The 12,580-nt window shown below is 40.8% G+C and overlaps 1 protein-coding gene across 1 annotated transcript; it reads right to left on the bottom strand.

Annotated features, from left to right (window-relative positions):
• Nucleotides 1-712: 712 nt before the first annotated feature.
• LOC133079701 (eotaxin-like) lies at nt 713-3,080 on the bottom strand. The gene is made up of 3 exons (XM_061175319.1): nt 2,953-3,080; nt 1,651-1,762; nt 713-1,253 (listed from the first exon to the last, which is right to left on the bottom strand). Exons 1-3 carry the CDS (start codon nt 3,026-3,028, stop codon nt 1,148-1,150), a joined length of 294 nt encoding a protein of 97 aa, XP_061031302.1. The 5' UTR covers nt 3,029-3,080; the 3' UTR covers nt 713-1,147.
• Between the last annotated feature and the right edge of the window lie 9,500 nt (nt 3,081-12,580).

Genomic DNA, 12,580 nt, shown 5'->3' with positions numbered 1-12,580 from the left:
GCCTCAACCTTCCTTCCCAGATTTCCCCACCACTTCACACAGACCCCAATCTAACATCTTCCCAGTGGGCCTCCACTCAACTTGATAAACACATTATAATCCCCCCCCCCCCCCCCCCGCTTCTAGGCATTCGCTCAGACTATACCTGTCTCCTTTCTACCTGGCCTGAAAGAGCTTTCAAAGAGCCCCTGCACTTGTCCATCCATGAAGACCTGGTTTAAGTTCCAGGATGAAGCCTCCTTAAGTGCTGATAAAGCCTTAGTCTAAATAAACCTCTTGTCAAGGGTTATCTAGGCTTCCTCTGACTTCCCAATGTCTCTTTTCTGTTTATCCTGGGTTGGAGGATGATCAGAGGAATAATGTCAGGCACAGAGAGACTATCACAGGCTGTTGTAACGGGTCATGGGAGAGATTTGGGGCAAGCATGGGGCTGGCCAGGCAAAGAATGGTGGTGAGAGTCCTGCTGAATAAGAGACTGAAGTACCTGGGGTCTGGGAAACCTCTCTTGGGCACTGGAATTAGAGAGATGGAAAGGTTTTGTCTGGTCTTGTCAGTTTTACCCTGAATCTCATTGCAGACCAGCAGAACCAAAAGGCCATTTCTCAGGAACACCGTTACCACCCCCATAACCATACCTCTCACCCCTACTTCCGTCTTTCTCCCTCCCAGCTCAATGTGGATTCCCCACAAAATATACGACTGCTGACTGTAATAAAAATATATTTTCTGAATTCCTAAAATAACATGTATTTCCATTTAACATTATGAGCCACACGTTTGGTTCACAAGAGCAATGTCTTCTTAAAAATACAAAACATTTTTGTATCGATGATCCTTGCCAGGACCCTTACAAGATTCCAAGGAATTAAAGAGGAGAGAGACAACATTACTCATACGTTGCAGGGGATTGATTTGGGGCTCACAGAGGGGGAGGGACCCAACCAAAGCTTTACATTTCAAAAGTAACAAAAATTCATGGCAGAGAATTTTTTAAAAAGTCAATAACTTATATGCAATATTTAAAAAAAAAATTATTAAATAAAAGCCATTCCTTTTGGAATGAGGTTATCTCAGAATACATCTTAGGAAGATCAGGAGAATGAATCAAGCATTTTGAGGCTCTGGTTTGGTTTTAAAAGGTGAATATTTATGGCTTTAAAGTTTGGAATTTTTGGTCCAGGTACTTCATGGCATCCTGGACCCACTTCTCCTGGGGATCAACACAGAACTTCTTGGCCTGCTTGGTGCTGAAGCTGTGGGAGAGAGGGAAAGAATGTATTAAGGATCCTCTTTGAAACTTGTGCCGATTTAATCCTAAACCTTCCAGGACCATCTGCCATGGGATGAAGGGGTTGCCATGGGAGCAGAGGAAGGAGATAGAGGAAGGATGGGATGCTGAGGGTCAGTGGCTGCTCTTGATGGCTCAGTAAAGCCATTCTTGCTCCTGACTCGAAGGAACTGGTATGACCTGAACAAACTTCCAGGCAGGGAGCTAGAGGGAAATTTTCCTGTTGTGAAAACTCATGGATTGGATTATAGAGATGGAACTCTCTAAGTGTAAGGCTCCAGGTAACTCTAATGCAGTTTCAAGAGCTCTATCCCGCAGAAATGAAATTTGGGGCTGGGAGAGGGTAGGTTTTGTCTACTTACATCACAGCTCTCTGGGGACATTTGCTGTCGGTGATTCTTCTGTAGCTCTGCAGTCGCTGAAAGGAGATCTTCCTTCTGGCCACATTAAAGCAGCAGACGGTTGGGACAGAAGCTGAACCGGGGAGAAACGAATAGAAAGACTGAGCACTAATGATATGTAGATAATTTTTAAGCATGACTTTGTAAGGAAAGAAACTTCAGGAAGGCAAGGAAATGTAAGAGATGGAGGCAGAACCCATCTGCTCTGAGGTCCTGTACCTCTGCCTTTGATTTGGTGTCCCCAGCTGTACAGTAGGGACCCATCGCTACAGGCAAGGATATGGAAAAAGCTTGGTCAATGCAATAAGCTCCAACTTTGTCATTACGAACAGCTATGTCACTAAGTGATAGTCATAATACTGTTCATCAAATACTCTCCATTCTCTGTTTTCTGGACGCATGGTAGACTTGCAAGTCTTGGCCACTTTTGGTTGATTGGAACCATTAACGAGTTTTGAGCAATAAGTGAGAAGACAAAGTGACAAGTATCATTTCTAAGGTAGCTTTTGTAATTGTCAGTGCAAGACCCTTGAGAGCTTTCTTTTCCTTCATTACAGTAAGCAGCAATGTTCCCAATCCATCAATTGCCCCATCAATCCAGAGTCCTGAGTATATGAAGTAAAAGCTCTAGCCAATACATTATAGATAGTATGAGTAAGAAATTAACCTTTGTTGTTTTAAGCCATTGATAATTTAGGATTGTTTGTTACCACAGCATGCATTGTCTTATTCATACTGATACATGCAGTAAATCTAAGTCATCAGAGGATGAAAACATGAGTTATGATACAAACATATAGATACAATCACAACACGTCACCTTGAGAGATTCCCCTGGGACCTCATTCCCTTCCTCTAACCACTGTTTCTGAAAACTGTCTGGGGATCCAGTAAAATTTTGGGGTGTACAGTCAAAGCATTTTTTTTCTCTCCACCACTGACAAAAATGCCCCCCTGTGCCTGCAATAAGAGAGGGTCTTTCTTTTGTGGACCCCCATCCCCAAGCATGAGAAGGCAGCCAGATTATGGATGGACACAACATCACTCTCAGTACTCATGTCAGGAAAGAATGTGGGGACAGACCTCAGTAACCTGGGTTTCTAGTTCTGGCTCTTTCTCTGATTGTGAGGTCGGGGTTCTTCTTCATGGGACCCGTTTTCCCGTCTTTAAAATGAGGGGGTCTGCAGCAAGTCTCTGCAGATTCTTGCTGATCTGACAGTTCTGGTGGTGATCAGCTTTGCCGTAGAGAGAGAAGGGACTTACCTGGCTGAGCCAGCACCTGGCTGCTGAAGACGGCTGCTGCGAGCAGCAGACACTGAAGTGCTGCAGAGACCTTCATGTTGAGGGGGGAGGTTACCAGCTTCAGCCTGAGAGCTGTTGGTTTCTGGGTTTGTCTCAGCCTCTCTGCAGCTCTGGCTGCTCTGCATGCCTTTTAAAGACAGCACAGGGTGTGGGAGCTTCCAGGGAAACCTTTGCTTGGCCAGGGTCATGAACAAATCATGACAAGGGCAGGTCCTGAATTGCTGTTCCGGATCCCAGCAAGTTAACAGGAGGTAAGAGGCAAACTTGGGGGAGGGGATGACACATTTTTCATTCATGTATGTTTTTGGAATGACTGAGCACAAATGGTAACCTAGACGGTCATTTTTCAAGCTCTGCTTTCTCTGAAATGAACCATCTGCAGTGGGGGAGGAGTCAGGGAGACCAAGGGCATGAAGAGATGAGGAGATTCAAGCACCTTCCCTGGTCCCTGTGTTCACATGGTGGTCTTTAGGATTTTAGAGGCCAGAAAGGGGCCCTAAAACTTCTGCTAGGCTCCCAACCAAATGCAGAGAGATCTCAGCAGCTCTGAACATTGCTTGGTCTCTGGGAACCCAGGAATTGTAGCACATGAGAAACTCACCCCATAATTCAATCTAGTGGTCACAGAATCTTAGTGCCCTGGAATTTTAGTGTTATAGGACACCAGAACTGAATATTTCTTATTTATCTTGACTTCCTGTGCATTGTTTACTCAGCTTTGTTAAGGAAATTTGACAAATAAAGGTTGTATATATTGAAGGTGTACAGTATGATGGTTTGATATTCACATGCATTATGAAATGATTATTACAATTAAGTTAACTCACACATCCATCACCTCCATCACCACACATAGTTAACTTTTTGGGGCATGTGCATGGTGAGAACACTTCAGATCTACTCTCTTAGCAAATTTCAAGTATATAATATAGTATTATTAACTAGAGTCACCTTGCTGACCCCCAGAACTCATTCATCTTATAACTGAATGTTTGTACACTTTGACAAACATCTTCCCAGAAATACAAATCAAAACCATAATGAGGTATCACTCCACACCTCTTAGGATGGCTTTTATAAAAAAGACAAGGCACAGTAAGTGTTGGTGAGGACGTGGAGAAAAGAGAACCCCTGTACACTATTGGTGGGAGTGGAAATTGGTGCATCCCCTATGGAAAACAGTATGGAGGTTCCTGTGCATTTCTAAACTATTTGCTTAGCTGCTAAAGCCTTTTCCAAATGGAATCAAATAGCCAAAGCTTGTTCATCAAATACACTGTAGTGGATTGGGTCTGTTTGAAGCATAATAGGTGGCCCACATGCCCTCACACTCCAAGGATTCAAGGAACACATTTGGAAAACCAGCAATCTAGTTCAGCCTCACTCCCTGAGCACACATTGCAGACGAGGTGCCCAATGGCTAAAAATATCAAAGAGAAAGAGGAGACAAGAACCCACATGTATCCTCTTCGTGCGCAACACTAGGCCCTCTAGTAGGAGATGGTGCAAGGGGAGGTCATTATTAATGGGGTCTTTTAATGAGGTCCTTAATTAAAGTCTTTAATGGGGTCACTGCGGTGAATACAGAATTGAATACTGGTATGGAGGGACTGCAAGGCCCTTTCCGGGCTTTTCCTTTACACTCCCATATCAGATTGGTACAGGTGGCACAGAGAGGTGTGTTGAGAAGGACTCTGAGGGCTTGCCTAGCATTAGTAGACGACAGTGATGTGGCTGACTGGTCATGTCCATCATGGACATGAGATTAAGAGAGTTCACTTACTGGCCTACATGGTCTCTCAGCTCCCATATAGAGTAACTGGTCTACAAGTACCTAAAAAGGAACCAAGTAGAGACCAGGAAATCTGGATTTTCCTTGTTCTTTCCTGCTCAGCTCCAGATGAAGTTGTCTAGCGTGGTCTCTGGAATCAGGATCCTGAGTTTGGGTGATGGCTCTGCCACTAATTAGCTTTGATACCATGGACAACTTACTAGCCACTCTCTGCTAGGTTAAGATGGGAATAATAATCATGCTTACCTTAGAGAATTGTTGGGTGAAACAAATGAGTTAATATATATATAAAGTGCTCAGTGGAATGATCACTCTGTTACTCTGTAAGTGGAAATTCCTATATATTAGTATTTAGAAAGGGGGCAGATTTTGTGGGCCAGGGGATGCTAGAGAAGGACCTTGAGTCTGACCAGATGGTTTCATCAACATCTTCTCTCCAATTTCCCAACTGCTTCCAAATAAAGGCATGTTATGCTAGGGACATTCTCCAAGAATGCCTGAGTTACACTAGTGGAGGAACCAAGGCCTTCCAAGCTGTGTCAATATAACAAGTTTGGAACATTCAAACATGTTTGGCTGACAAGGTTGAGTGATTATATCCTCTTCGGAGGAATAATTTCATAACTCTCCTGGGTTTTTAGAGGGCCCTTTTAGCAAAGAACTTTACATTCCTGTGTTTCCCTCCAAAGCTCTGGATTTCATCTGGATCAGAGAAACCTCAGTAGGTAGAAATAAACTAAATCTTTAAACATTTAAGTTCAGCAGCTGTTTTGTCCAGTTGCCTGGCTGGCTCTTACAGGTGGGGACAGCTTCACTGGCTGTCACGCCTCTCTTCCTTGGAAATTTGTCACTCAGTGGTGACGTGAGCTGGATCCATTACTTGCCTCTGGCCTGGAGCCTGATAAATGTGGGGCTTTGGTCAGGAGTGACTCTGAGTAATGGGCAGAACGTGGGTCCCCCACTGTGAAATCTGACCTTCCTGAGTGTTTTCCAAAGAATGACTGATGATCAGTGGCCAAGGATCCCAGGAAGCCGGACTCCTTGTTTGTTTTGCAGCTCTGCTCCAGATTTCCTCTAATAATGCAAAGTTATACACAGAATTGAAAGAGACATTAACATTCATTTTATTCCAATCCTTTCTTGAAACAAACAAAAAAAAGAATAGAGACCTTAAGCTTGGGGACCACTAACAAAATCCCTAAGGCAACGTGGTGTGTTTTTTATTTTTATTGTTTTTTTAACATCTTTATTGGAGTGTAATTGCTTTACAATGGTGTGTTAGTTTCTGCTTTATAACAAACTGAATCAGCTATACATTTACATATATCTCCATATCTCCTCCCTCTTGCTTCTCCCTCCCATCCTCCCTATCCCACCCCTCTAGGTGGTCACAAAGCACTGAGCTGATCTCCCTGTGCTGTGCAGCTGCTTCCCACTAGCTGTCTATTTTACATTTGATAGTGGATATATGTCCATGCCACTCTCTCACTTCGTCCCAGCTTACCCTTCCCCCTTCCCGTATCCTCAAGTCCATTCTCTAGTAGGTCTGTGTCTTTATTCCCGTCTTGCCCCTAGGTTCTTCATGACCATTTTTGTTTGTTTGTTTTTGTTTTTGTCACTGTTGCCTGTCTGGCTAGAAGACTACCTCCGTGAGGGTGGGGCTGTGACCAGCCACTGCTACACCCCAGGACCACTGCATCTATTGAGATGGTCATATGGTTTTTCTCCTTCAATTTGTTAATATGTTTCATCACATTGATTGATTTCCGTATATTGAAGAGTCCTTGCATTCCTGGGATAAACCCCACTTGATCATGGTGTATGATCCTTTTAATGTGCTGTTGGATTCTGTTTGCTAGTATTTTGTTGAGGATTTCTACACCTATGTTCATCAGTGATATTGGCCTGTAGTTTTCTTTTTTGTGTGACATCTTTGTCTGGTTTTGGTATCAGGGTGACAGTGGCTTCGTAGAATGAGTTTGGGAGTGTTCCTCCCTCTGCTATATTTTGGAAGAGTTTGAGAAAGATAGGTGTTAGCTCTTCTCTAAATGTTTGATCGAATTCGCCTGTGAAGCCATCTGGTCCTGGGCTTTTGTTTGTTGGAAGTTTTTAAATCACAGTTTCAGTTTCAGTGCTTGTGATTGTCCTGTTTATATTTTCTATTTCTTCCTGGTTCAGTCTCAGGAGGTTGTGCTTTTCAAAGAATTTGTGCATTTCTTCCAGGTTGTCCATTTTATTGGCATATAGTTGCTTGTAGTAATCTCTCATGATCCTTTGCATTTCTGCACTGCCAGTTGTTACTTCTTTTTCATTTCTAATTCTATTGATTTCAGTCTTCTTCCTTTTTTTCTTGATGAGTCTGGCTAATGGTTTATCAAATTTGTTTATCTTTTCAAAGAACCAGCTTTTAGTCATATTGATCTTTGTGATCGTTTCCTTCATTTCTTTTTCATTTATTTCGTATCTGATCTTTATGATTTCTTTCCTTCTGCTAACTTTGGGGGTTTCTTTGTTCTTCTTTCTCTAATTGCTTTAGGTATAAGGTTAGGTTGTTTATTTGAGATGTTTCTTGTTTCTTTTTTAAAAATTTTTATTTATTTATTTATTTATGGCTGTGTTGGGTCTTCGTTTCTGTGCGAGGGCTTTCTCTTGTTGCGGCAAGTGGGGGCCACTCTTCATCGCGGTGCGCGGGCCTCTCACTATCGTGGCCTCTCTTGCTGCGGAGCACAGGCTCCAGACGCGCAGGCTCAGCAATTGTGGCTCACGGGCCCAGTTGCTCCGCGGCACGTGGGATCCCCCCAGACCAGGGCTCGAACCCGTGTCCCCTGCATTGGCAGGCAGATTCTCAACCACTGCGCCACCAGGGAAGCCCTCTTGTTTCTTGAGTTAGGACTGTATTGCTATAAACTTCCTTGTTAGAACTGCTTTTGCTGCATCCCATAAGTTTTGGGTCGTCGTGTTTTCATTGTCATTTGTTTCTAGGTATTTTTTGATTTCCTCTTTGATTTCTTCAGTGATCTCTTGGTTATTCAGTAGTGCATTGTTTAGCCTCCATGGGTTTGTATCTTTTACAGTTTTTTTCCTGTAATTGATATGTAGTCTCACAGTGTTGTGGTCGGAAAAGATACTTGATACGATTTCAATATTCTTAAATTTACTAAGGCTTGATTTGTGACCCAAGATATGGTCTATCCTGGAGAATGTTCCATTAGCACTTGAGAAGAAAGTGTACTCTGTTGTTTTTGGATGGAATGTCCTATAAATATCAATTAAGTCCATGTTGTTTAATGTATCATTTAAAGCTTGTGTTTCCTTATTTATTTTCATTTTGGATGATCTGTCCATTGGTGAAAGTGAGGTGTTAAAGTCCCCTACTATGATTGTGTTACTGTCGATTTCCCCTTTTATGGCTGTTAGCATTTGCCTTATGTATTGAGGTGCTCCTATGTTGGGTGTATAAATATTCACAGTTGTTCTACCTTCTTCTTGGGTTGATCCATTTATCATTATGTAGTGTCCTTCTTTGTCTCTCGTAATAGTCTTTATTTTAAAGTCTATTTTGTCTGATATGAGAATTGCTACTCCAGTTTTCTTTTGATTTCCATTTGCATGGAATGTCTTTTTCCATCCCTTGCTTTCAGTCTGTATGTGTCCCTAGGTCTGAAGTGGGTCTCTTGTAGACAGCATATATACGGGTCTTGTTTCTGTATCCATTCAGCCAGTCTATGTCTTTTGGTGGGAGCATTTAATCCATTTATATTTAAGGTAATTATTGATATGTATGTTCCTATTACCATTTTCTTAATTGTTTTGGGTTTGTTATTGTAGGTCTTTTCCTTCTCTTGTGTTTCCTGCCTAGAGAAGTTCCTTTAGCATTTGTTGTAAAGCTGGTTTGGTGGTGCTGAATTCTCTTACCTTTTGTTTGTGTGTAAAGGTTTTAATTTCTCTGTCGAATCTGAATGAGATCCTTGCTGGGTAGAGTAATCTTGGCTGTAGTTTTTTCCCTTTCTTCACTTTAAATATGTCCTGCCACTCCCTTCTGGCTTGCAGAGTTTCTGCTGAAAGATCAGCTGTTAACCTTATGGGGGTTCCCTTGTATGTTATTTGTTGCTTTTCTCTTGCTGCTTTTAATATTTTTTCTTTGTATTTAATTTTTGATAGTTTGATTAATATGTGTCTTGGCGTGTTTCTTCTTGGATTTATCCTGTATGGGACTTTGTGTTCTTCCTGGACTTGATTAACTATTTCCTTTCCCATATTAGGGAAGTTTTCAACTATTATCTCTTCAAATATTTTCTCAGTCCCTTTCTTTATCTCTTCTTCTTCTGGGACCCCTATAATTCGAATGTTGGTGCGTTTAATGTTGTCCCAGAGGTCTCTGAGACTGTCCTCAGTTCTTTTCATTCTTTTTTCTTTATTCTGCTCTGCAGTAGTTATTTCCACTATTTTATCTTCCAGGTCACTTACCCTGTTTTTCTTTCTCAAGATTGTTTGACTATTCATGATTATTTGTGTTTCCATACAAACTGTAACATTTTTTTGTCCTAATTCTGTGAAAAATGCTATTGGTAATTTGATAAGGATTGCATTGAATCTGTAGATTGCTGTGAGTAGTATAGTCATTTACACAATATTGATTCTTCCAATCCAAGAACATGATATATCTCTCCATTTGTTTGTGTCATCTTTTATTTCTTTCATCAATATCTTATAGTTTTCTGGATATAGGTCTTTTGCCTCCTTAGATAGATTTATTTTTAGGTATTTTATTCTTTTTGATGCAATGGTAAATGGGATTGTTTCCTTAATGAGGTATCACCTCACACTGGTCAGAATGGCCATCATCAAAAAAATCTACAAACAATAAATGCTGGAAAGGGGGTGGAGAAAAGGGAACACTCCTACACTGTTGGTGGGAATGTAAACTGGTACAGTCACTGTGGAGAACAGTATGGAGATTCCTTAAAAACTAAAAATAGAGTTACCATATGATCTAGCAATCCCACTCCTGGGCATATATCCAGAGAAAACCATAATTTGAAAGGATACATGCACCCCAATATTTACTGCAGCACTATTTACAATAGCTAGGATATGGAAGCAAGCTAAATGTCCATCAACAGAGGAATGGATAAAGAAATTGTGGTGCATACATACAATAGAATATTATTCAGCCATAAAAAGAACAAAATAATGCCATTTGCAGCAACATGGATGGACCTAGAGATTGTCATACTGAGTGAAGTAAGTCAGACAGAGAAAGACAAATATCATATGATATCACTTATCTGTGGAATCTAAAAAAAGGCTATAAATGAACTTATCTACAAAACAGAAATAGAGTTACAGATGTAGAAAATAAACTTATGGCTACCAGGGGTGTAAGAGAGGGAGGGATAAATTGGAAGATTGGAATTGACACATACACACTACTATATATAAAATAGATAACTGATAAGGACCTACTGTATAGCACAGGGAGGGAAGTCTACTCAGTACTCTGTAATGGCCTATATGGGAAAAGAAACTAAAAAAGAGTGGATATATGTATATGTATAACAGATTCGTTTTGATGTACACCTGAAACTAACACAGCATTGTAAATCAACTATACCCCACTAAAAATTATAAAAATAAATAAATAAATCGATAAATAAAAGACCTTATATTTAAAAGTCTTGTATTTAAAAGACTCTTATTGTTCATTATATTATCTCATATAGTCCTTTTGGAGCAATCAACTTCAATCTTTCATACAAAGGGTAAAACTGAGGCACAGAATGCTGGAAGTATTTTCCTGAGCCATTGGTCACGGTAAAGCTAGCCTATGCTTCAACAATAACAATCATGAAAATCTCAGTAGCTTATTGCAACATTTATTTTCTGTTTATGTCACAGCCTGATATTGGTCAGGTTGCCTCATCAAGAGTGCTCTCTTCTGAGGAGTGACTAAGATCCAGCTTGTTTGTAAACTACAGCCACCATCTGGAACGTGTGGCCTCCAAGTTCACTGAGGCAGGGAGAGAGAGAGTGGATAGATTGTGTAGGATGTTTTAAAGAACCAGGCATGAATGCAGTTTATATCACATCTGTCTACATCCTGTTGACCTTCATGCATCACATGACTCTAGTCTAAGTGCAAAGGAGGCTGAGAAATGAAGAGGAACACATAAATTTTGATTAGGGCTAATCGTTTCTATCATAGTCTGTCCTTTGCTCACATCCTTCTCAACATAGGTTAACACAATTAACCTATCCCCGAGAGAGAGACAACCCAAGGTCCTATGTAGTCATTGCATCAACCTAAATGTCCAGGATCTCTGGATGGCAGGTGGTCCTCTCTGTCAGGTGAAGATATGGATATATTTTGTCCAGTGACCTATGAACTAAAAAGACAAACTCTTTGCCCCTAATGTAATATATCAAGTTTGCAGAGGACAGGCTACTTGCCATCGACACCCTCATTCATGGAGGGGAAGATGGTAGACCCCAGTGGACAGTACTCTGTCGCAATCCTGCAGTCCTTCAGGCAGAGGTTGGAAAAGTCCCTCACCCTTGATGAGGCTTGATTCTGCAATTTGGGGAGTCTCTTTTGTCTTTCTGATCCTGGCTCCTGATTGCCTTTGTGAGAACCCTCCTTTCACATTATTCCCCTTGACCACCTTTGAAGTGGGTGTGGAAGAGAGACATGATCTTCTACGGGGGCTCTGCAGCCTTTGAAGACTGCTTGCTGCACTGTAGTATTTGGAGTTTGTTTTCATCTTGAACTGTCAATGGCTTCTCTCTTTGCTTTTTCTGTTTGTTTTTTTTTCCAGTCCAAGCTCATTCATTCACTGTTTTAATGGCAATATAGTATAATTCTCTTGATAACTTAGTAGGCTGATACCTTTCCACTCAGTCAATTTCATATGCCAACAACCACAGCCCAAGTTTATTTCTGGATAAACTTCTCAAATGGTTTCTGCTTTTTCTTCTCCATCTCTCTCTTTCTCTTTCTCTTCCTCTTCTTTATGGAGGTTGAAATGGCAAGGCTACAACTTCAATCTGATTTTGCCCTAAGTCACTTCATCCAACTAAGAGTTCTTTTTCTGAATTTTATTACTAAAATCCTTTTACTTTTTCCCCTTAAATTCCTTCTTTTAAGGTTTGGGACCCAGAAACAGATGGCTTTCCCAACAATCTCAGGTCCTGGATCTGGAGACTTTATTCTATTTCATTTCTACTTTAAAACCTGTCCATTCTTTTCTGAGCTCATCTCTTTCTTGCAATACTTTAACAAATGAAGACAAAAACAACCAATATATCACTTATGTATATTTTTCATACTCTCTCCTTGGAGCTACAGTTTCAGCAGACAGGACCTCACAGCTTTGACCCTTTGTAACATGAACCTCCATCTCTTCAACCTGAGATATTAGCTTCCTTGCTGCTGCTGATGAATGTCTAATCAATACCACACATTTTAGGCTTTTAATGGCAAATCAGTGAGGTAGAGGGGAGAGGAGTGCCCTGTAGTTTTTAGGGTACTGATGTGATGTGATGTGTCCAAGGGTCTGCATTTAAATCCCACTTTCATTAAATTAATTAACTGAATTAATTCCATGTCACATTAAATTAGAATATTACTTTTAAAAATATAAAATATTATGGAAGAAAAACTATGATTCAAATTATTACGCAAAGCTCACGTTCTTTAGAATTATAATAAAATTATCGCAGAATGCATCTTGGAAAGGATAGGGAATATAAATTAATTGTTTCTCAGGTGCCAGCTTGGCTTCAGTGCACCCATGAGTG

Source organism: Eubalaena glacialis, chromosome 19, assembly GCF_028564815.1.
Source record: "Eubalaena glacialis isolate mEubGla1 chromosome 19, mEubGla1.1.hap2.+ XY, whole genome shotgun sequence".
In the NCBI taxonomy this organism is placed as follows: Eukaryota; Metazoa; Chordata; class Mammalia; order Artiodactyla; family Balaenidae; genus Eubalaena; species Eubalaena glacialis.
This window is presented reverse-complemented; position numbering and strand designations above follow the sequence as displayed.